The following is a 27,922-nucleotide window of genomic DNA, read 5'->3' on the forward strand; positions in this document are numbered from 1 at the left end:
AGATATATGCCTGTGTACTATCAGTATATAGATATATGCCTGTGTATTATCAGTGTATAGATATATGCCTGTGTACTATCAGTATATAGATATATGCCTGTGTACTATCAGTATATAGATATATGCCTGTGTACTATCAGTATATAGATATATGCCTGTGTACTATCAGTATATAGATATATGCCTGTGTACTATCAGTATATAGATATATGCCTGTGTGCTATCAGTATATAGATGTATGCCTGTGTACTATCAGTATATAGATATATGGCTGTGTACTATCAGTATATAGATATATGCCTGTGTACTATCAGTATATAGATATATGCCTGTGTACTATCAGTGTATAGATATATGCCTGTGTGCTATCAGTATATAGATATATGCCTGTGTACTATCAGTATATAGATATATGCATGTGTACTATCAGTGTATAGATATATGCCTGTGTACTATCAGTGTATAGATATATGCCTGTGTACTATCAGTATATAGATATATGCCTGTGTGCTATCAGTATATAGATATATGCCTGTGTGCTATCAGTATATAGATATATGCCTGTGTGCTATCAGTATATAGATATGTGCCTGTGTACTATCAGTATATAGATATATACCTGTGTACTATCAGTATATAGATATATGCCTGTGTACTATCAGTATATAGATATATTCCTGTGTACTATCAGTATATAGATATATGGCTGTGTGCTATCAGTGTATAGATATATGCCTGTGTACTATCAGTATATAGATATATGCCTGTGTACTATCAGTATATAGATATATGGCTGTGTACTATCAGTATATAGATATATGGCTGTGTGCTATCAGTGTATAGATATATGCCTGTGTACTATCAGTATATAGATATATGCCTGTGTACTATCAGTATATAGATATACGCCTGTATACTATCAGTATATAGATATACGCCTGTGTACTATCAGTATATAGATATACGCCTGTGTACTATCAGTGTATAGATATATGCCTGTGTACTATCAGTGTATAGATATATGCCTGTGTACTATCTGTATATAGATATATGCCTGTGTACTATCAGTATATAGATATATGCCTGTGTACTATCAGTGTATAGATATATGCCTGTGTACTATCAGTATATAGATATATGCCTGTGTACTATCAGTATATAGATATATGGCTGTGTACTATCAGTATATAGATATATGCCTGTGTACTATCAGTGTATAGATATATGCCTGTGTACTATCAGTGTATAGATATATGCCTGTGTGCTATCAGTGTATAGATATACGCCTGTGTGCTATCAGTGTATAGATATACGCCTGTGTACTATCAGTATATAGATATACGCCTGTGTACTATCAGTATATAGATATATGCCTGTGTACTATCAGTATATAGATATCTGCCTGTGTACTATCAGTATATAGATATCTGCCTGTGTACTATCAGTATATAGATATCTGCCTGTGTGCTATCAGTATATAGATATATGCCTGTGTACTATCAGTATATAGATATATGCCTGTGTACTATCAGTGTATAGATATATGCCTGTGTACTATCAGTGTATAGATATATGCCTGTGTACTATCAGTATATAGATATATGCCTGTGTGCTATCAGTATATAGATATATGCCTGTGTGCTATCAGTATATAGATATATGCCTGTGTGCTATCAGTATATAGATATGTGCCTGTGTACTATCAGTATATAGATATATGCCTGTGTACTATCAGTATATAGATATATGCCTGTGTGCTATCAGTGTATAGATATATGCCTGTGTACTATCAGTATATAGATATATGGCTGTGTGCTATCAGTGTATAGATATATGCCTGTGTGCTATCAGTATATAGATATATGCCTGTGTACTATCAGTATATAGATATACGCCTGTGTACTATCAGTATATAGATATACGCCTGTATACTATCAGTATATAGATATACGCCTGTGTACTATCAGTATATAGATATACGCCTGTGTACTATCAGTGTATAGATATATGCCTGTGTACTATCAGTGTATAGATATATGCCTGTGTACTATCTGTATATAGATATATGCCTGTGTACTATCAGTATATAGATATATGCCTGTGTACTATCAGTGTATAGATATATGCCTGTGTACTATCAGTATATAGATATATGCCTGTGTACTATCAGTATATAGATATATGGCTGTGTACTATCAGTATATAGATATTTGCCTGTGTACTATCAGTGTATAGATATATGCCTGTGTACTATCAGTGTATAGATATATGCCTGTGTACTATCAGTATATAGATATATGGCTGTGTGCTATCAGTGTATAGATATATGCCTGTGTACTATCAGTATATAGATATATGCCTGTGTACTATCAGTATATAGATATATGGCTGTGTACTATCAGTATATAGATATATGGCTGTGTGCTATCAGTGTATAGATATATGCCTGTGTACTATCAGTATATAGATATACGCCTGTGTACTATCAGTATATAGATATACGCCTGTATACTATCAGTATATAGATATACGCCTGTGTACTATCAGTATATAGATATACGCCTGTGTACTATCAGTGTATAGATATATGCCTGTGTACTATCAGTGTATAGATATATGCCTGTGTACTATCTGTATATAGATATATGCCTGTGTACTATCAGTATATAGATATATGCCTGTGTACTATCAGTGTATAGATATATGCCTGTGTACTATCAGTATATAGATATATGCCTGTGTACTATCAGTATATAGATATATGGCTGTGTACTATCAGTATATAGATATTTGCCTGTGTACTATCAGTGTATAGATATATGCCTGTGTACTATCAGTGTATAGATATATGCCTGTGTGCTATCAGTGTATAGATATACGCCTGTGTGCTATCAGTGTATAGATATACGCCTGTGTGCTATCAGTATATAGATATACGCCTGTGTACTATCAGTATATAGATATATGCCTGTGTACTATCAGTATATAGATATCTGCCTGTGTACTATCAGTATATAGATATCTGCCTGTGTACTATCAGTATATAGATATATGCCTGTGTACTATCAGTATATAGATATATGCCTGTGTACTATCAGTATATAGATATATGCCTGTGTACTATCAGTATATAGATATATGCCTGTGTACTATCAGTATATAGATGTATGCCTGTGTACTATCAGTATATAGATGTATGCCTGTGTACTATCAGTATATCGATATATGCCTGTGTACTATCAGTATATCGATATATGCCTGTGTACTATCAGTATATAGATATATGCCTGTGTACTATCAGTATATAGATATATGCCTGTGTGCTATCAGTATATAGATATATGGCTGTGTGCTATCAGTATATAGATATATGCCTGTGTGCTATCAGTATATAGATATATGCCTGTGTACTATCAGTATATAGATATATGCCTGTGTACTATCAGTATATAGATATATGCCTCTGTGCTATCAGTATATAGATATATGCCTGTGTACTATCAGTATATAGATATATGCCTGTGTACCATCAGTATATAGATATATGCCTGTGTACTATCAGTATATAGATATATGCCTGTGTACTATCAGTATATAGATATATGACTGTGTACTATCAGTATATAGATATATGGCTGTGTACTATCAGTATATAGATATGTGCCTGTGTGCTATCAGTATATAGATATGTGCCTGTGTACTATCAGTATATAGATATATGCCTCTGTGCTATCAGTATATAGATGTATGCCTGTGTACTATCAGTATATAGATATATGCCTGTGTACTATCAGTATATAGATATATGCCTGTGTACTATTAGTATATAGATATATGCCTGTGTGCTATCAGTATATAGATATACGCCTGTGTACTATCAGTATATAGATGTATGCCTGTGTGCTATCAGTATATAGATATATGGCTGTGTACTATCAGTATATAGATATATGCCTGTGTACTATCAGTATATATATGACTGTGTACTATCAGTATATAGATGTATGCCTGTGTGCTATCAGTGTATAGATATATGCCTGTGTACTATCAGTATATAGATATATGCCTGTGTACTATCAGTATATAGATATATACCTGTGTACTATCAGTATATAGATATATGCCTGTGTACTATCAGTATATACATGTATGCCTGTGTACTATCAGTATATAGATATATGCCTGTGTGCTATCAGTGTATAGATATATGCCTGTGTGCTATCAGTATATAGATATATGCCTGTGTACTATCAGTATATAGATATATGCCTGTGTACTATCAGTATATAGATATATGTCTGTGTACTATCGGTGTATAGATATATGCCTGTGTGCTATCAGTATATAGATATATGCCTGTGTACTATCAGTATATAGATATATGCCTGTGTACTATCAGTATATAGATATATGGCTGTGTACTATCAGTATATAGATATATGCCTGTGTACTATCAGTATATAGATATATGCCTGTGTACTATCAGTATATAGATATATGCCTGTGTACTATCAGTATATAGATATATGCCTGTGTACTATCAGTATATAGATATATGCCTGTGTGCTTTCAGTATATAGATATATGCCTGTGTGCTATCAGTATATAGATATATTCCTGTGTACTATCAGTATATAGATATATGGCTGTGTACTATCAGTATATAGATATATGCCTGTGTACTATCAGTATATAGATATATGCCTGTGTGATATCAGTATATAGATATACGCCTCTGTACTATCAGTGTATAGATATACGCCTGTGTACTATCAGTATATAGATATATGCCTGTGTGATATCAGTATATAGATATACGCCTCTGTACTATCAGTATATAGATATATGCCTGTGTACTATCAGTATATAGATATATGCCTGTGTACTATCAGTATATAGATATATGCCTGTGTACTATCAGTATATAGATATATGCCTGTGTGCTATCAGTATATAGATATATGCCTGTGTACTATCAGTGTATAGATATATGCCTGTGTACTATCAGTATATAGATATATGCCTGTGTACTATCAGTATATAGATATATGGCTGTGTACTATCAGTATATAGATATATGCCTGTGTACTATCAGTATATAGATATATGCCTGTGTACTATCAGTATATAGATATATGCCTGTGTACTATCAGTATATAGATATATGCCTGTGTACTATCAGTATATAGATATATGGCTGTGTGCTATCAGTGTATAGATATATGCCTGTGTGCTATCAGTGTATAGATATATGCCTGTGTACTATCAGTATATAGATATATGCCTGTGTACTATCAGTATATAGATATATGCCTGTGTACTATCAGTATATAGATATATGCCTGTGTACTATCAGTATATAGATATATGCCTGTGTACTATCAGTATATAGATATATGCCTGTGTACTATCAGTATATAGATATATGCCTGTGTATTATCAGTATATAGATATATGCCTGTGTGCTATCAGTATATAGATATATGCCTGTGTATTATCAGTATATAGATATATGCCTGTGTACTATCAGTATATAGATATATGCCTGTGTACTATCAGTGTATAGATATATGCCTGTGTACTATCAGTATATAGATATATGCCTGTGTACTATCAGTATATAGATATATGCCTGTGTACTATCAGTATATAGATATATGCCTGTGTACTATCAGTGTATAGATATATGCCTGTGTACTATCAGTATATAGATATATGCCTGTGTTCTATCAGTATATAGATATATGCCTGTGTACTATCAGTATATAGATATATGCCTGTGTGCTATCAGTATATAGATATAGGCCTGTGTACTATCAGTGTATAGATATATGCCTGTGTACTATCAGTATATAGATATATGCCTGTGTGCTATCAGTATATAGATATAGGCCTGTGTACTATCAGTGTATAGATATATGCCTGTGTACTATCAGTATATAGATATATGCCTGTGTGCTATCAGTATATAGATATATGCCTGTGTGCTATCAGTATATAGATATATACCTGTGTGCTATCAGTGTATAGATATATGCCTGTGTACTATCAGTATATAGATATATGCCTGTGTACTATCAGTATATAGATATATGCCTGTGTACTATCAGTATATAGATATATGCCTGTGTGCTATCAGTATATAGATATATGCCTGTGTACTATCAGTATATAGATATATGGCTGTGTACTATCAGTATATAGATATATGCCTGTGTGCTATCAGTATATAGATATATGCCTGTGTACTATCAGTATATAGATATATGCCTGTGTACTATCAGTATATAGATATATGCCTGTGTGCTATCAGTATATAGATATATGCCTGTGTACTATCAGTATATAGATATATGCCTGTGTACCATCAGTATATAGATATATGCCTGTGTACTATCAGTATATAGATATATGCCTGTGTACTATCAGTATATAGATATATGCCTGTGTACTATCAGTATATAGATATATGGCTGTGTACTATCAGTATATAGATATGTGCCTGTGTGCTATCAGTATATAGATATGTGCCTGTGTACTATCAGTATATAGATATATGCCTCTGTGCTATCAGTATATAGATATATTGCTGTGTACTATCAGTATATAGATATATGCCTGTGTACTATCAGTATATAGATGTATGCCTGTGTACTATCAGTATATAGATATATGCCTGTGTACTATCAGTATATAGATATATGCCTGTGTACTATCAGTATATAGATGTATGCCTGTGTACTATCAGTATATGGATATATTGCTGTGTACTATCAGTATATAGATATATGCCTGTGTACTATCAGTATATAGATATATGCCTGTGTACTATCAGTATATAGATATATGCCTGTGTACTATTAGTGTATAGATATATGCCTGTGTGCTATCAGTATATAGATATATGCCTGTGTACTATCAGTATATAGATATATGCCTGTGTACTATCAGTATATAGATATATGCCTGTGTACTATTAGTGTATAGATATATGCCTGTGTGCTATCAGTATATAGATATATGCCTGTGTACTATCAGTATATAGATGTATGCCTGTGTACTATCAGTATATAGATATATGCCTGTGTACTATCAGTATATAGATATATGGCTGTGTACTATCAGTATATAGATGTATGCCTGTGTACTATCAGTGTATAGATATATGCCTGTGTACTATCAGTATATGGATATATTGCTGTGTACTATCAGTATATAGATATATGCCTGTGTACTATCAGTGTATAGATATATGCCTGTGTACTATCAGTATATAGATATATGCCTGTGTACTATCAGTATATAGATATATGCCTGTGTGCTATCAGTATATAGATATATGCCTGTGTATTATCAGTATATAGATATATGCCTGTGTGCTATCAGTGTATAGATATACGCCTGTGTGCTATCAGTGTATAGATATACGCCTGTGTGCTATCAGTATATAGATATACGCCTGTGTACTATCAGTATATAGATATATGCCTGTGTACTATCAGTATATAGATATATTGCTGTGTACTATCATTATATAGATATATGCCTGTGTGCTATCAGTATATAGATGTATGCCTGTGTGCTATCAGTATATAGATATATGCCTGTGTACTATCAGTATATAGATATATGCCTGTGTACTATCAGTATATAGATATATTGCTGTGTACTATCAGTATATAGATATATACCTGTGTACTATCAGTATATAGATATATGCCTGTGTACTATCAGTATATAGATATATGCCTGTGTACTATCAGTATATAGATATATACCTGTGTACTATCAGTATATAGATATATGCCTGTGTACTATCAGTATATACATGTATGCCTGTGTACTATCAGTATATAGATATATGCCTGTGTGCTATCAGTGTATAGATATATGCCTGTGTGCTATCAGTATATAGATATATGCCTGTGTACTATCAGTATATAGATATATGCCTGTGTACTATCAGTATATAGATATATGTCTGTGTACTATCGGTGTATAGATATATGCCTGTGTGCTATCAGTATATAGATATATGCCTGTGTACTATCAGTATATAGATATATGCCTGTGTACTATCAGTATATAGATATATGGCTGTGTACTATCAGTATATAGATATATGCCTGTGTACTATCAGTATATAGATATATGCCTGTGTACTATCAGTATATAGATATATGCCTGTGTACTATCAGTATATAGATATATGCCTGTGTACTATCAGTATATAGATATATGCCTGTGTGCTTTCAGTATATAGATATATGCCTGTGTGCTATCAGTATATAGATATATTCCTGTGTACTATCAGTATATAGATATATGGCTGTGTACTATCAGTATATAGATATATGCCTGTGTACTATCAGTATATAGATATATGCCTGTGTGATATCAGTATATAGATATACGCCTCTGTACTATCAGTGTATAGATATACGCCTGTGTACTATCAGTATATAGATATATGCCTGTGTGATATCAGTATATAGATATACGCCTCTGTACTATCAGTATATAGATATATGCCTGTGTACTATCAGTATATAGATATATGCCTGTGTACTATCAGTATATAGATATATGCCTGTGTACTATCAGTATATAGATATATGCCTGTGTGCTATCAGTATATAGATATATGCCTGTGTACTATCAGTGTATAGATATATGCCTGTGTACTATCAGTATATAGATATATGCCTGTGTACTATCAGTATATAGATATATGGCTGTGTACTATCAGTATATAGATATATGCCTGTGTACTATCAGTATATAGATATATGCCTGTGTACTATCAGTATATAGATATATGCCTGTGTACTATCAGTATATAGATATATGCCTGTGTACTATCAGTATATAGATATATGGCTGTGTGCTATCAGTGTATAGATATATGCCTGTGTGCTATCAGTGTATAGATATATGCCTGTGTACTATCAGTATATAGATATATGCCTGTGTGCTATCAGTATATAGATATATGCCTGTGTATTATCAGTATATAGATATATGCCTGTGTACTATCAGTATATAGATATATGCCTGTGTACTATCAGTATATAGATATAGGCCTGTGTACTATCAGTGTATAGATATATGCCTGTGTACTATCAGTATATAGATATATGCCTGTGTGCTATCAGTATATAGATATAGGCCTGTGTACTATCAGTGTATAGATATATGCCTGTGTACTATCAGTATATAGATATATGCCTGTGTGCTATCAGTATATAGATATATGCCTGTGTGCTATCAGTATATAGATATATACCTGTGTGCTATCAGTGTATAGATATATGCCTGTGTACTATCAGTATATAGATATATGCCTGTGTACTATCAGTATATAGATATATGCCTGTGTACTATCAGTATATAGATATATGCCTGTGTGCTATCAGTATATAGATATATGCCTGTGTACTATCAGTATATAGATATATGGCTGTGTACTATCAGTATATAGATATATGCCTGTGTGCTATCAGTATATAGATATATGCCTGTGTACTATCAGTATATAGATATATGCCTCTGTGCTATCAGTGTATAGATATATGCCTGTGTGCTATCAGTATATAGATATATGCCTGTGTACTATCAGTATATAGATATAGGCCTGTGTACTATCAGTATATAGATATATACCTGTGTACTATCAGTATATAGATATATGCCTGTGTATTATCAGTATATAGATATATGCCTCTGTGCTATCAGTGTATAGATATATGCCTGTGTGCTATCAGTATATAGATATATGCCTGTGTACTATCAGTATATAGATATAGGCCTGTGTACTATCAGTATATAGATATATACCTGTGTACTATCAGTATATAGATATATGCCTGTGTACTATCAGTATATAGATATATGCCTGTGTACTATCAGTGTATAGATATATGCCTGTGTACTATCAGTATATAGATATATGCCTGTGTACTATCAGTGTATAGATATATGCCTGTGTACTATCAGTATATAGATATATGCCTGTGTACTATCAGTGTATAGATATATGCCTGTGTACTATCAGTATATAGATATATGCCTGTGTACTATCAGTATATAGATATATGCCTGTGTACTATCAGTATATAGATGTATGCCTGTGTACTATCAGTATATGGATATATTGCTGTGTACTATCAGTATATAGATATATGCCTGTGTACTATCAGTGTATAGATATATGCCTGTGTACTATCAGTATATAGATATATGCCTGTGTACTATCAGTATATAGATATATGCCTGTGTGCTATCAGTATATAGATATATGCCTGTGTATTATCAGTATATAGATATATGCCTCTGTGCTATCAGTGTATAGATATATGCCTGTGTGCTATCAGTATATAGATATATGCCTGTGTACTATCAGTATATAGATATAGGCCTGTGTACTATCAGTATATAGATATATACCTGTGTACTATCAGTATATAGATATATGCCTGTGTACTATCAGTGTATAGATATATGCCTGTGTACTATCAGTATATAGATATATGCCTGTGTACTATCAGTATATAGATATATGCCTGTGTACTATCAGTGTATAGATATATGCCTGTGTACTATCAGTATATAGATATATGCCTGTGTACTATCAGTGTATAGATATATGCCTGTGTACTATCAGTATATAGATATATGCCTGTGTACTATCAGTATATAGATATATGCCTGTGTACTATCAGTATATAGATGTATGCCTGTGTACTATCAGTATATGGATATATTGCTGTGTGCTATCAGTGTATAGATATATGCCTGTGTACTATCAGTATATAGATATATGCCTGTGTACTATCAGTATATAGATATACGCCTGTGTACTATCAGTATAAAGATATATGGCTGTGTACTATCAGTATATAGATATACGCCTGTGTACTATCAGTATATAGATATATGCCTGTGTACTATCAGTATATAGATATATGCCTGTGTACTATCAGTATATAGATATATGCCTGTGTACTATCAGTATATAGATATATATGCCTGTGTACTATCAGTATATAGATATATGCCTGTGTACTATCAGTATATAGATATATGCCTGTGTACTATCAGTATATAGATATATATGCCTGTGTACTATCAGTATATAGATATATGCCTGTGTACTATTAGTATATAGATATATGCCTGTGTACTATCAGTATATAGATATATGCCTGTGTGCTATCAGTATATAGATATATGCCTGTGTACTATCAGTATATAGATATATGCCTGTGTACTATCAGTATATAGATATATGCCTGTGTACTATCAGTATATAGATATATTGCTGTGTACTATCAGTATATAGATATATGCCTGTGTACTATCAGTATATAGATGTATGCCTGTGTACTATCAGTATATAGATATATGCCTGTGTACTATCAGTATATAGATATATGCCTGTGTACTATCAGTATATAGATGTATGCCTGTGTACTATCAGTATATGGATATATTGCTGTGTACTATCAGTATATAGATATATGCCTGTGTACTATCAGTATATAGATATATGCCTGTGTACTATCAGTATATAGATATATGCCTGTGTACTATTAGTGTATAGATATATGCCTGTGTGCTATCAGTATATAGATATATGCCTGTGTACTATCAGTATATAGATATATGCCTGTGTACTATCAGTATATAGATATATGCCTGTGTACTATTAGTGTATAGATATATGCCTGTGTGCTATCAGTATATAGATATATGCCTGTGTACTATCAGTATATAGATGTATGCCTGTGTACTATCAGTATATAGATATATGCCTGTGTACTATCAGTATATAGATATATGGCTGTGTACTATCAGTATATAGATGTATGCCTGTGTACTATCAGTGTATAGATATATGCCTGTGTACTATCAGTATATGGATATATTGCTGTGTACTATCAGTATATAGATATATGCCTGTGTACTATCAGTATATAGATATATGCCTGTGTGCTATCAGTATATAGATATATGCCTGTGTATTATCAGTATATAGATATATGCCTGTGTGCTATCAGTGTATAGATATACGCCTGTGTGCTATCAGTGTATAGATATATGCCTGTGTACTATCAGTATATAGATATATGCCTGTGTGCTATCAGTATATAGATATATGCCTGTGTATTATCAGTATATAGATATATGCCTGTGTGCTATCAGTGTATAGATATACGCCTGTGTGCTATCAGTGTATAGATATATGCCTGTGTACTATCAGTATATAGATATATGCCTGTGTACTATCAGTATATAGATATATGCCTGTGTGCTATCAGTATATAGATATATGCCTGTGTATTATCAGTATATAGATATATGCCTGTGTGCTATCAGTGTATAGATATATGCCTGTGTACTATCAGTGTATAGATATATGCCTGTGTGCTATCAGTGTATAGATATATGCCTGTGTACTATCAGTATATAGATATACGCCTGTGTACTATCAGTATATAGATATACGCCTGTGTGCTATCAGTATATAGATATACGCCTGTGTACTATCAGTATATAGATATATGCCTGTGTACTATCAGTATATAGATATATTGCTGTGTACTATCATTATATAGATATATGCCTGTGTGCTATCAGTATATAGATGTATGCCTGTGTGCTATCAGTATATAGATATATGCCTGTGTACTATCAGTATATAGATATATGCCTGTGTACTATCAGTATATAGATATATTGCTGTGTACTATCAGTATATAGATATATACCTGTGTACTATCAGTATATAGATATATGCCTGTGTACTATCAGTATATAGATATATGCCTGTGTACTATCAGTATATAGATATATGCCTGTGTACTATCAGTATATAGATATATGCCTGTGTGCTATCAGTATATAGATATATGCCTGTGTATTATCAGTATATAGATATATGCCTGTGTACTATCAGTATATAGATATTGCCTGTGTACTATCAGTATATAGATATATGCCTGTGTGCTATCAGTATATAGATATATGCCTGTGTACTATCAGTATATAGATATATGCCTGTGTACCATCAGTATATAGATATATGCCTGTGTACTATCAGTATATAGATATATGCCTGTGTACTATCAGTATATAGATATATGCCTGTGTACTATCAGTATATAGATATATGCCTGTGTGCTATCAGTATATAGATGTATGCCTGTGTACTATCAGTATATAGATATATGCCTGTGTACTATCAGTATATAGATATATGCCTGTGTACTATCAGTATATAGATATATGCCTGTGTACTATCAGTATATAGATATATGCCTGTGTACTATCAGTATATAGATATATGCCTGTGTACTATCAGTATATAGATGTATGCCTGTGTACTATCAGTATATAGATATATGCCTGTGTACTATCAGTATATAGATATATGCCTGTGTACTATCAGTATATAGATATATGCCTGTGTACTATCAGTATATAGATATATGCCTGTGTACTATCAGTATATAGATATATGCCTGTGTACTATCAGTATATAGATATATGCCTGTGTACTATCAGTATATAGATATATGCCTGTGTACTATCAGTATATAGATATATGCCTGTGTGCTATCAGTATATAGATATATGCCTGTGTACTATCAGTATATATTTCTGTCACTTATTATTGTGAGACGCGAGGCGTGATGATGAATTTAACCTCCATGTACCTCAGTAATAGTAATTAACCCCATCATGTACCTCACACATTAACCCATTATGACTGAGAAACATGATGGGGTTAATTACTATTAATGAGGTACATGGAGGTTACATTCATCATCGCACCTCGCGTCTCACATCAGAAAACGGAAGAACTTTTTTATAATTTTTTTATTACTGCTGGTAAAGTATCGTTTTGATATCGAAATCGCAATACTACACGAAGTATCGGTATCGGAGTCCAAATTCTGGTATCGTGACATCCCTAATGACCGCAGGACCGAAAAGCTCCGCACCCCCTATATAGATCTGGTATACGGCTCAGCTTCATCTACCTGATGATTCTCTGGGACATTGTGATTTTCCTCTGGACAGTCCTGGGAATACAGAGGACTGGGACATCTCTCTGGTGGATTTCTCCTACTGGATCCATCTGTAGGAAACACACAGGGACTGAATACATGACTACTGTATATCTGTCTATATATCAGACACTTCTCTCTACACTTCTATGTTTACTGATCAGAGCCGGAATTACAATGTTGAGGTCCTCACTACCGGTGTCGATGTTCCTGCACCTTATAAGCCACAGGCCTAAAGTAGACTGTGGCCTACCAGAGTGAATGGCGGGGCGTAACTGGCTCCCTGCTCCACCATAGTATTTACCTGTATCTGCCCTCTGTGGACGCGGATACACATGAACGTGGCGGGACACAGGACGCCTCTATTTAGTTACCTGCAACCAAAAATGGTCTGGGTGTCACTTGCTTATTAGCCTCTTAAAGGCTGTGTACACCTCTGTAGGCAATATTTTCTATACATATTAATTAACCCCTTCACGACATGGCTATATACTTTCCAACTCCTGATGCCCTGGGCAGGTGTCACATAAATAAATATTGGCAGAATGGAACAGGGTTGTACTTTTCTGTCCGCCGGCTCTCTCCACAAGTGCCGGCACATCTCCCCCTTAGTTTAATCAAACTTATGCCAAACCCCTGCAGATAGCACCTCATCCCCTGTAGATAGCGCCACTGAAGCTCCCTCTAGGAGCGGAATCCTCTGCCAGAGCGTTGCCGTCAACTTGGCTGGAAATTGTGCTTCTAGAGGGAGCCCCTGACGTCTCTGTCCATATATGGACAGTGATGTCAGGGACTCCTCTGGGAGTGGAATCCATGGCCTATTTTTGACCTGTTTAAGAGAACCATTTCTCAAATCTGACGTGTCACTTTAAGGGTATGTGCACACGGGGCTGATAAGATGCAGATTTTCTGCAAAGTATTTAATTGCGAGAAAATCTGCAGCGTATTACAGTAGTAGCAATGAGGATGAGATTTTAACAAATCTCATCTACACGTCGCGCCAAAAATGAGTTTTGGACGTTCCGCCGTGTTTACGCCATGTGGAGACGTATCAGAAGTGGGAATAAGATTTTACTTATCCAAGACATTGTGAGATTGTTTTTTCAGAACACGTTGTACTTTATATTCGTGGTAAATTTAGCTCCATACATTCTGTGTTACAGTTACTAAGGATGAAGAAAGACACAAGTCCATCAAGACCAACCTATAATCCGACCGTGTTGATCCAGAGGAAGATAAAACCCCCATGAGGTGGATGACAATTGTCTAATTAGGGGAAAACTCCTCCCCGACTCCAAATCTGGAAATCAGAATAAATCCCTGGATCAGCGTCCCATCTCCAGAATCTAGTGCCCATAACTTGTAATATTAAAGAGAACCTCCGATTATACTGACATTATATAGGAAACTATTATACTGCCGGAGTGTGCCGATAATCGTCTTTCTACATGACTTGTATTACCAGGTTTACTTCTGACTACAGCACGACTGCCCATAGTCCTCGCTGCCGGCTGCCCATAACTCTGCATTAGGAGACAGCGCGTCCTGCCCGTCTTCATGGCTCCTGTATCCAGAACGGCCGCCAGCGCTGTACAATGTAATGTGACCTGTAATGCAGAGTTATGAGCAGCCGGCAGCACGAAACACAGGGATCTAATGTGATGTAAAAGGAGCCGAAATTGTGGAGCTCCTACATTACATGTCATTGTACACACGTGTATATGTGCTGCACATGACGGTATTAAGGCCTCAACATGACCGCCAGTCCAGCCTGTGCCCACAGTAATGCCAATATAGATCTGTCTCTTCTCACCTTGTGATGTGCGGGGCCGGTAGTCCTCCATCATGACCTCCTCGTACAGATCCTTGTGTCCTTCTAGATACTCCCACTCCTCCATGGAGAGATAGACAGTGACATCCTGACACCTTATAGGAACCTGACACACACAATGATACAGTCATTACCCAGACACCTCCAGTGCTGTTACTGGAGAATTTCCCAGTATTCCCAGCAGTGTCACCTCTCCAGTCAGCAGCTCCGTCATCTTGTAGATCAGTTCTAAGATCTTCTTCTCATGTATCCCGGAGTGAGGGGGAGGCTCTGTGATGGGACTACTGCTCCATCCTCCTGACTCATGGATGATGGGAGTCGTACAGTCACCCGATGTCTTCTTCACTATTGTGTACTCCTGTGTATGGAGAGAGACACTTAGAGAACTGAACACAGTATTCCCCCCTCAGTAGAAAGAGGGAGATTGTGACCCCGCTGTATAGACCTCTAGTGACCCCACATCTGTAATACTGGAGACCTCACCTACAAAAAGACATTGAGAAAATAGAACGAGGCCAAAACTAAAAAGGATATAATATTGGGGGGACTAGATGGACCATGTGCTCTCCTCCTGCCGTCATCTCCTATGTTTCTATATAGATGTCATCCTGATCCTCCTGGTTCCTGGTCATTCTCATTGCTCTACAACATTACTATTGCTGCATTGGTGACATGACACATCACTGACCATATTGGTGGCTGATCTGCAGCTTCTTGACGTCACTTGGAAGGTCTGGACGTTGTTATACAGGACACTGGATTCTTCCTATTATGTATTGTCCCTTCCCTATGTGGGACTTGTTCTATAATGTAGAAAAGTTTACCTCTCCGCTCAACAGGTAGATGATCTCCAAGGTGAAGTCTAATATTCTTCTGCTCATCTCATTCCTGTCCTTGTCCATCCTTGGTGGGTCATTCAGCAGAAGGAACGTTGTGGAGGAGAAGATGAGAAAACTGGAGGAACTGGAGGATCTAGTACTGCAGACGTCTTTAGGAAGAAAGGAGAAGATGAGAAAACTGGAGGAACTGGAGGATCTAGTACTGCAGATGTCTTTATGAAGAAAGGAGAAGATGGAAATCATACAGGGGACAACATCATGTGTGACATACAGAACCTCACTTATTCATCATTGAGAGAAACATCTTCTCAGAGCCGTCACCACATGGAATAAAGGGGTATTCCCAACACGGACATTTCTCCCCAGGAGATGCCAGGAATGTCTGATAGATGCGGCTCCACCTCTGGGTGGCCTTGTTAGGCGGTTCCCGTAACTCCTATAGAAGAGAATGGAGAGACACAATCTGCTCAGGTCCTCCTGCTATATAATCTGCTGCCAACAGATCAGACGGGTGGTCAATGTGACAGATGCCCTTTATGAATGAATACACCCCTAATATAAGTTTTTACAGATATTAGAAGTTACCTCAGAGATCCTGGATCTTCAGAGACATCTAAAATTCTTAATTATTATAGTATTCCCCTTTTCCTTGTAGATTATTTTACCGGATAGTAACTTTATTCACATCTGAAAGACAGATACTAACCATGGTTAATGGGAACCGGCGGTCACGTGTGAATGTGCAGAAGGTCCCGCCAGTCCTGCGAGCATGTGCGGAAGGTCCCGCCAGTCCTGCGAGCATGTGCGGAAGGTCCCGCCAGACCAGTGTGGAGGAGCGGAAGGTCCCGCCAGACCAGTGGGCAGGCGCGGAAGGTCCCGCCAGACCAGCGGGCAGGCGCGGAAGGTCCCGCCAGACCAGCGGGCAGGCGCGGAAGGTCCCGCCAGACCAGTGCGCAGGCGCGGAAGGTCCCGCCAGACCAGTGCGCAGGCGCAGAAGGTCCCGCCAGACCAGTGCGCAGGCGCGGAAGGTCACGCCAGACCAGTGTGCAGGCGCGGAAGGTCCCGCCAGACCAGTGTGCAGGCGCGGAAGGTCCCGCCAGACCAGTGTGCAGGCGCGGAAGGTCCCGCCAGACCAGTGTGCAGGCGCGGAAGTTGCCGCCAGTCCAGTGCGCAGGAGCAGAAGATCCCGCCAGACCAGTGTGCATGCGCAGAACGTCCCACCAATACAGTGTGTATGTCCTGGTAGTTTAGTGTGAGGAAGCAGCATGTATTGTGCTGGGTGTGCAGGATCTCTGCATCATCTTATCACTTAGAGGTCACATCTTACACACAGACTTCTGTAAAGCGTGACCTGTCCTCCATCGTCTACATTACTTGGTGCTTTTCCTTTTAAACCTGTTCCCCCACTTCTTCATTATTCTGTGCTCCTTCTAGACCTGTCCTCTGCTTCTACATTACTCTGTGCTCCTCTTTCTAGACCTGTCCTCTGCTTCTACATTACTCTGTGCTCCTCCTTCTAGACCTGTCCTCTGCTTCTACATTACTCTGTGCTCCTCCTTCTAGACCTGTCCTCTGCTTCTACATTACTCTGTGCTCCTCCTTCTAGACCTGTCCTCTGCTTCTACATTACTCTGTGCTCCTCCTTCTAGACCTGTCCTCTGCTTCTACATTGCTCTGTGCTCCTCCTTCTAGACCTGTCCTCTGCTTCTACATTACTCTGTGCTCCTTCTTCTAGACCTGTCCTCTGCTTCTACATTACTCTGTGCTCCTCCTTCTTCTAGACCTGTCCTCTGCTTCTACATTACTCTGTGCTCCTCCTTCTAGACCTGTCCTCTGCTTCTACATTACTCTGTGCTCCTCCTTCTAGACCTGTCCTCTGCTTCTACATTACTCTGTGCTCCTCCTTCTAGACCTGTCCTCTGCTTCTACATTACTGTGTGCTCCTCCTTCTAGACCTGTCCTCTGCTTCTACATTACTCTGTGCTCCTCCTTCTTCTAGACCTGTCCTCTGCTTCTACATTACTCTGTGCTCCTCCTTTTAGACCTGTCCTCTGCTTCTACATTACTCTGTGCTCCTCCTTCTAGACCTGTCCTCTGCTTCTACATTACTCTGTGCTCCTCCTTCTAGACCTGTCCTCTGCTTCTACATTACTCTGTGCCTCTCCTTCTAGACCTGTCCTCTGCTTCTACATTACTCTGTGCTCCTCCTTCTAGACCTGTCCTCTGCTTCTACATTACTCTGTGCCTCTCCTTCTAGACCTGTCCTCTGCTTCTACATTACTCTGTGCTCCTCCTTCTAGACCGGTCCTCTGCTTCTACATTACTCTGTGCCTCTCCTTCTAGACCTGTCCTCTGCTTCTACATTACTCTGTGCTCCTCCTTCTAGACCTGTCCTCTGCTTCTACATTACTCTGTGCTCCTCCTTCTTCTAGACCTGTCCTCTGCTTCTACATTACTCTGTGCTCCTCCTTCTTCTAGACCTGTCCTCTGCTTCTACATTACTCTGTGCTCCTCCTTCTAGACCTGTCCACCACCTTCGGCACAGTCGATCACACCCTCCTGATACAAATTCTCTAGTCCCTTGACATCACAGACTTGGCCCTCTCCTGGATCTCCTCATACCTTACCAACTAAAGATTTACTATCGCTCCCTTATGGGTCTCAGTGTTCTGGATCCCTTACTCTTCTCCATCTAAATCTTTGGTCAAATTTACCTCTGGTCTTGATGTTACCTCCCTGCTATCTAGAGTGTCTAACAGTTATCTCCTCTTTCACCTCCCACTTCCTTAAGATTAACATGGAGAAAACGGAATCATCTTTTCCCCATTTCACTCAACCCCCTTACCAGAACTATCAAATCACAGTTAATGGCTCCACACATTTCCCGGTCTCACAGGTCCGCTGCATTGGGATAACCCTTAATTTCAAATAGCACAGCCTAAGCGCTTACCACTTCTTGCTGTCTCCACCTCAAAAACCTCTTGAAGTCAGTCTTTCCTCGAACAGACAAACATGCTAGTATATATGTCCTCATCATCTACTGTCTAGACTACTCCAACACCCTTCTCTGTGGCTTCCCATCTAACACTATTGCACCCCTCCTACCCATTCTCAACTCTGCTGCAAGGGTAAATCTACCACTCCCCTCATTCCACCTCTGCGGTCACTGGCCACCCATTACCTACTAAATTAAGTTATACATATTAAAAATGACATGCAAGGCTGTCAACAAACCATCCCCTCCATACATCTCTGCCCTAATCTCCTGATACCTCCCCACACATAATCTCCGGTCCTCACAAGACCTTCTTTGTTCTCATTTTATCTGTTCCTCACATCATCATCTAGATTTCTCCCGTGCTTCCCCTAGTAGTCTACGAGGGCAGGGTCTCTCTCCCTCTGGACCAGTCTGTCATTCATTAATGTTTGTCTCTTCTTATGTACTTAACCCCTTGGACACGCAGCCAATTCAAATTTTTCCTCCCTCCTTCCAAAAGCCAGAACTTTTTTGTTTTTCCGTTGGCATAGCCGTATGAGAACATGTCTTGTGCTGGACGTGAAGTAATTTTAAAAGGGGTTTTCCACGATCAGACAACGGATGACCTCCACTGGATAGGTCATCAGTATATGATGGTGGGGGTCCGACACCCGGACCCCGAACAGATCAGCTGCTCCGGCTGCCGGATGTTTTGAACGGTATGCAGTAGTTGGAGCCGGAAGCAAATGGCTCCGACCACTGCACAGCGGCCGTTCTGCAGAACTAAATGCTCTGCTCCTATTCACTTTAACACAGCAGCACGACCGCTCTATTCCGTGACCGGAGCATCTGCTTTCAGCATGGACTTCTGGTGCCCGGAGGCAGCTGGAGCAGATGATCGGTGCGGAGTCCGGGTGTCGGACCCCCACAGATCATATACTGATGACCTATCTGGTGAAGGTCATCAGTTGTCCGATCGTGGAAAACCCCTTTATTGTCCCCTATAATGTGCTGGGAAAGAGGAAACAATTGTGGGCTGGAATAGAGGAAAACGCAGTGAATCCTATTGATTTTTAGGTTTAGTTTTTGCGGCGTTCACCATGCGGTGAAAATGACTTGTTACCTTTATTCTCCGGGTCAATACGATTACGACGACACCAAATTTTGAGATTTATCTTCGACAAGGAAAGAAAAATTTGTTCAAAAAAGAAAACCGCTTTGCGTCGCTATTTTGTGAGACAGAACGTTTCATATTTCCGGTGATTGCGCGGTGTGAGGAGTTTTATATTTCCGGTGATTGCGCGGTGTTAGGGGTTTTATATTTCCGGTGATTGCGCGGTGTGAGGGGTTTTATATTTCCGGTGATTGCGCGGTGTTAGGGGTTTTATATTTCCGGTGATTGCGCGGTGTGAGGGGTTTTATATTTCCGGTGATTGTGCAGTGTGAGGAGGTTTATATTTCCTGTGATTGCGGGGTGTGAGGGGTTTATATTTCCGGTGATTGCGCGGTGTGACGGGTTTATATTTCCGGTGATTGCGCGGTGTGAGGGGTTTTATATTTCCGGTGATTGCGCGGTGAGGGGTTTATATTTCCGGTGATTGCGCGGTGAGAGGAGTTTTATATTTCCGGTGATTGCGCGGTGTGAGGTGTTTTATATTTCCGGTGATTGCGCGGTGTGAGGGGTTTATATTTACGGTGATTCCGCGGTGTGTGGGGGGTTTATATTTCCGGTGATTGTGCGGTGTGGGGGGGTTTATATTTCCGGTGATTGCGCGGTGTGAGGAGTTTTATATTTCCGGTGATTGCGCGGTGTGAGGGGTTTATGTTTCCGGTGATTCCGCGGTGTGTGGGGGGTTTATATTTCCGGTGATTGCGCGGTGTGTGGGGGGTTTATATTTCCGGTGATTGCGCTGTGTGTGGGGGGGTTTTATATTTCCAGTGATTGCGCGGTGTGCGGGGGGTTTTATATTTTCGGTGATTGCGCGGTGTGAGGGGTTTATATTTCCGGTGATTGTGCGGTGTGGGGGGGGTTTATATTTCCGGTGATTGCGCGGTGTGAGGGCTTTTATATTTCCGATGATTGTGCGATTTGGGGGGGGTTTATATTTCCGGTGATTGCGCGGTGTGAGGGGTTTTATATTTCCGGTGATTGCGCGGCGTGAGGGGTTTATATTTCCGGTGATTGCGCGGTGTGAGGGGTTTATATTTCCTGTGATTGCGCGGTGTGAGGGGGTTTTATATTTCCGGTGATTGCGCGGTGTGAGGGGGTTTTATATTTCCTGTGAGTGCGCGGTGTGAGGGGTTTTATATTTCCGGAGATTGCGCGGTGTGGGGGGATTATATTTCCGGTGATTGCGCGGTGTGAGGGCTTTTATATTTCCGGTGATTGCGCGATGTGGGGGGGGGGGGTTTATATTTCCGGTGATTGCGCGGTGTGAAGGGTTTATATTTCCGGTGATTGCGCGGTGTCGGGGGGGGTTTATATTTCCGGTGATTGCGCAGTGTGAGGGGTTTTATATTTCCGGTGATTGCGCGGTGTGAGGGGTTTATATTTCCGGTGATTGCGCGGTGTGAGGGGTTTTATATTTCCGGTGATTGTGCGGTGTGAGGGGGTTTATATTTCCGGTGATTGCGCGGTGTGAGGGGTTTATATTTCCTGTGATTGCACGGTGTGAGGGGTTTTATATTTCCGGTGATTGCGCAGTGTGAGGGGTTTTATATTTCCGGTGATTGCGCGGTGTGAGGGGTTTTATATTTCCGGTGATTGCGCGGTGTGAGGGGTTTTATATTTCCGGTGATTGCGCGGTGTGGTGTGAGGGGTTTTATATTTCCGGTGATTGTGCGGTGTGAGGGGTTTTATATTTCTGGTGATTGCGCGGTGTGAGGGGTTTATATTTCCGGTGATTGCGCGGTGTGAAGGGGTTTTATATTTCCGGTGATTGCGTGGTGTGAGGGGTTTTATATTTCCGGTGATTGCGTGGTGTGAGAGGTTTATATTTCCGGTGATTGCGCGGTGTGAGGGGTTTATATTTCCGGTGATTGCGCGGTGTGGGGGAGGGTTTTATATTTCCGGTGATTGCGCGGTGTGAGGGGTTTTATATTTCGGGTGATTGCGCGGTGTGAGGGGTTTTATATTTCCGGTGATTGCGCGGTGTGAGGGGTTTATATTTCCGGTGATTGCGCGGTGTGGGGGGTTTTATATTTCCGGTGATTGTGCGGTGTGACGGGTTTTATATTTCCGGTGACTGAGCGGTGTGAGGGGTTTTATATTTCCGGCGATTGCGCGGTGTGAGGGGTTTTATATTTCCGGTGATTGCGCGGTGTGTGTGGTTTTATATTTCCGGTGATTGCGTGGTGTGGGGGGGTTTATATTTCCGGTGATTGCGCGGTGTGAGGGGGGGGTTTATATTTCCGGTGATTGCGCGGTGTGAAGGCTTTATATTTCCGGTGACTGCGCGGTGTAAGGGGGGGTTTATATTTCCTGTGATTGCGCGGTGTGAGGGGTTTATATTTCCGGCGATTGCGCGGTGTGAGGGGGGGTTTATATTTCCGGTGATTGCGCGGTGTGAGGGGTTTATATTTCCGGTGATTGCGCTGTGTGGGGGGTTTTATATCTCCGGTGATTGCACGGTGTGAGGGGTTTTATATTTCCGGTGATTGCGCGGTGTGGGGAGGGGTTTTATATTTCCGGTGATTGCGCGGTGTGAGGGGTTTATATTTCCGGTGATTGCGCGGTGTGAGGGGTTTTATATTTCCGGTGATTGCGCGGTGTGAGGGGTTTATATTTCCGGTGATTGCGCGGTGTGAGGGGTTTTATATTTCCGGTGATTGCGCGGTGTGAGGGGTTTTATATTTCCGGTGATTGCGCGGTGTGAGGGGTTTATATTTCCGGTGATTGCGCGGTGTGGGGGGTTTTATATTTCCGGTGATTGTGCGGTGTGACGGGTTTTATATTTCCGGTGATTGAGCGGTGTGAGGGGTTTTATATTTCCGGTGATTGCGCGGTGTGAGGGGTTTATATTTCCGGTGATTGCGCGGTGTAAGGGGGTTTATATTTCCGGTGATTGCGCGGTGTGGGGGGGGGGTTATATTTCCGGTGATTGCGCGGTGTGAGGGGTTTTATATTTCCGGTGATTGCGCGGTGTGTGTGGTTTTATATTTCCGGTGACTGCGCGGTGTGGGGGGTTTATACTTCCGGTGATTGCGCGGTGTGAGGGGGGGTTTACATTTCCGGTGATTGCGCGGTGTGAGGGGTTTTATATTTCCGGTGATTGCGCGGTGTGGGGAGGGGTTTTATATTTCCGGTGATTGCGCGGTGTGAGGGGGTTTTATATTTCCGGTGATTGCGCGGTGTGAGGGGTTTATATTTCCGGTGATTGCGCGGTGTGAGGGGTTTTATATTTCCGGTGATTGCGCGGTGTGAGGGGGTTTATATTTCCGGTGATTGCGCGGTGTGAGGGGTTTTATATTTCCGGTGATTGCGCGGTGGGAGGGGTTTTATATTTCCGGTGATTGCGCGGTGTGAGGGGTTTTATATTTCCGGTGATTGCGCGGTGTGAGGGGTTTATATTTCCGGTGATTGCGCGGTGTGGGGGGGGTTATATTTCCGGTGATTGCGCGGTGTGAGGGGTTTATATTTCCGGTGATTGCGCAATGTGGGGGGGTTTTATATTTCCGGTGATTGCGCGGTGTGAGGGGGTTTATATTTCCGGTGATTGCGCGGGGTGGGGGGGGGGTTATATTTCCGGTGATTGCGCGGGGTGGGGGGGGGGGTTATATTTCCGGTGATTGCGCGGTGTGAGGGGTTTATATTTCCGGTGATTGCGCGGTGTGGGGGGGGTTTATATTTCCGGTGATTGCGCGGTGTGAGGGCTTTTATATTTCCGGTGATTGCGCGATGTGGGGGGGGGGTTTATATTTCCGGTGATTGCGCGGTGTGAAGGGTTTATATTTCCGGTGATTGCGCGGTGTGAGGGGTTTTATATTTCCGGTGATTGCGCGGTGTGAGGGGTTTTATATTTCCGGTGATTGCGCGGTGTGTGGGGTTTTATATTTCCGGTGATTGCGCGGTGTGAGGGGTTTATATTTCCGGTGATTGCGCGGTGTGAGGGGGTTTTATATTTCCGGTGATTGCGCGGTGTGAGGGGTTTATATTCCCGGTGATTGCGCGGTGTGAGGGGTTTATATTTCCGGTGATTGCGCGGTGTGAGGGGTTTATATTTCCGGTGATTGCGCGGTGTGAGGGGTTTTATATTTCCGGTGATTGCGCGGTGTGGGGGGGTTTTATATTTCCGGTGATTGCGCGGTGTGAGGGGTTTATATTTCCGGTGATTGCGCGGTGTGAGGGGGTTTTATATTTCCTGTGAGTGCGCGGTGTGAGGGGTTTTATATTTCCGGTGATTGCGCGGTGTGAGGGGGTTTATATTTCCGGTGATTGCGCGGTGTGGGGGGGTTATATTTCCGGTGATGGCGCGGTGTGAGGGGGTTTATATTTCCGGTGATTGCGCGGTGTGGGGTGTTTATATTTCCGGTGATTGCGCGGTGTGAGGGGGTTTATATTTCCGGTGATTGCGCGGTGTGAGGGGTTTTATATTTCCGGTGATTGCGCGGTGTGAGGGGTTTTATATTTCCGGTGATTGCGCAGTGTGAGGGGTTTTATATTTCCGGTGATTGCGCGGTGTGAGGGGTTTTATATTTCCGGTGATTGCGCGGTGTGAGGGGGTTTTATATTTCCGGTGTTTGCACAGTGTGGGGGGGTTTTGCTCCCTGTAGATATTACCACACACATTGCCCCCTGTAGATATTACCACACACACTGCTCCCTGTAGATATTACCACACACTGCTCCCTGTAGATATTACCACACACTGCTCCCTGTAGATATTACCACACACTGCTCCCTGTAGATATTACCACACACTGCTCCCTGTAGATATTACCACACACATTGCCCCCTGTAGATATTACCACACACACTGCTCCCTGTAGATATTACCACACACTGCTCCCTGTAGATATTACCACACACTGCTCCCTGTAGATATTACCACACACTGCTCCCTGTAGATATTACCACACACTGCTCCCTGTAGATATTACCACACACACTGCTCCCTGTAGATATTACCACACACACTGCTCCCTGTAGATATTACCACACACACTGCTCCCTGTAGATACCACACACACAGCCCCCCTGTAGATATTACCACACACTGCTCCCTGTAGATATTACCACACACACTGCTCCCTGTAGATATTACCACACACACTGCACCCTGTATATATTACCACACACACTGCTCCCTGTATATATTACCACACACTGCTCCATGTAGATATTACCACACACACTGCTCCCTGTAGATATTACCACACACACTGCTCCCTGTATATATTACCACACACTGCTCCCTGTACATATTACCACACACACTGCTCCCTGTAGATATTACCACACACTGCTCCCTGTAGATATTACCACACACACTGCTCCCTGTACATATTACCACACACTGCTCCCTATAGATATTACCACACACTGCTCCCTGTAGATATTACCACACACTGCTCCCTGTATATATTACCACACACACTGCTCCCTGTAGATATTACCACACACACTGCTCCCTGTAGATATTACCACACACACTGCTCCCTGTAGATACCACACACACAGCCCCCCTGTAGATATTACCACACACTGCTCCCTGTAGATATTACCACACACACTGCTCCCTGTAGATATTACCACACACACTGCTCCCTGTAGATATTACCACACACTGCTCCCTGTAGATATTACCACACACTGCTCCCTGTAGATATTACCACACACTGCTCCCTGTAGATATTACCACACACTGCTCCCTGTAGATATTACCACACACACTGCTCCCTGTAGATAATACCACACACACTGCTCCCTGTAGATATTACCACACACTGCTCCCTGTAGATATTACCACACACACTGCTCCCTGTAGATATTACCACACACTGCTCCCTGTAGATATTACCACACACTTCTCCCTGTAGATATTACCACACACACTGCTCCCTGTAGATATTACCACACACACTGCTCCCTGTAGATATTACCACACACACTGCTCCCTGTAGATATTACCACACACACTGCTCCCTGTAGATATTACCACACACACTGCTCCCTGTAGATATTACCACACACACTGCTCCCTGTAGATATTACCACACACACTGCTCCCTGTAGATATTACCACACACACTGCTCCCTGTAGATATTACCACACACTGCTCCCTGTAGATATTACCACACACTGCTCCCTGTAGATATTACCACACACACACTGCTCCCTGTAGATATTACCATACACTGCTCCCTGTAGATATTACCACACACACTGCTCCCTGTAGATATTACCACACACACTGCTCCCTGTAGATATTACCACACACACTGCCCCCTGTAGATATTACCACACACACTGCTCCCTGTAGATATTACCACACACACTGCTCCCTGTAGATATTACCACACACACTGCTCCCTGTAGATATTACCACACACTGCTCCCTGTAGATATTACCACACACACACTGCTCCCTGTAGATATTACCACACTGCTCCCTGTAGATATTACCACACACGCTGCTCCCTGTACATATTACCACACACACACTGCTCCCTGTAGATATTACCACACACTGCTCTCTGTAGATATTACCACACACGCTGCTCCCTGTAGATATTACCACACACGCTGCTCCCTGTACATATTACCACACACACTGCTCCCTGTAGATATTACCACACACACTGCTCCCTGTAGATATTACCACACACACTGCTCCCTGTAGATATTACCACACACACTGCTCCCTGTAGATATTACTCCCTGTAGATATTACCACACACACTGCTCCCTGTAGATATTACCACACACACTGCTCCCTGTAGATATTACCACACACACTGCTCCCTGTAGATATTACCACACACACTGCTCCCTGTAGATATTACCACACACACTGCTCCCTGTAGATATTACCACACACACACTGCTCCCTGTAGATATTACCACACACACTGCCCCCTGTAGATATTACCACACACTGCTCCCTGTAGATATTACCACACACACTGCTCCCTGTAGATATTACCACACACACTGCTCCCTGTAGATATTACCACACACTGCTCGCTGTAGATATTACCACA

General features: G+C 40.7%; 1 protein-coding gene across 1 annotated transcript in view; it reads right to left on the reverse strand.

Annotated features, from left to right (window-relative positions):
• Window positions 1-16,887, reverse strand: part of LOC142734842 (oocyte zinc finger protein XlCOF8.4-like) — a gene marked incomplete at its 3' end in the record, with an annotated part of 40,519 nt that extends 23,632 nt beyond the window's left edge. The window contains exons 1-5 of the mRNA XM_075849578.1: window positions 16,728-16,887; window positions 16,094-16,261; window positions 15,886-16,009; window positions 15,277-15,372; window positions 14,046-14,143 (exon numbers count right to left, since the gene is read on the reverse strand). Coding sequence (XP_075705693.1) covers window positions 14,046-14,143; window positions 15,277-15,372; window positions 15,886-16,009; window positions 16,094-16,261; window positions 16,728-16,805 — 564 coding nt within the window. The remainder of the gene's footprint in view (window positions 1-14,045; window positions 14,144-15,276; window positions 15,373-15,885; window positions 16,010-16,093; window positions 16,262-16,727) is intronic.
• Window positions 16,888-27,922: the final 11,035 nt, after the last annotated feature.

This window comes from Rhinoderma darwinii, unplaced genomic scaffold (genome assembly GCF_050947455.1).
Source record: "Rhinoderma darwinii isolate aRhiDar2 unplaced genomic scaffold, aRhiDar2.hap1 Scaffold_981, whole genome shotgun sequence".
In the NCBI taxonomy this organism is placed as follows: Eukaryota; Metazoa; Chordata; class Amphibia; order Anura; family Rhinodermatidae; genus Rhinoderma; species Rhinoderma darwinii.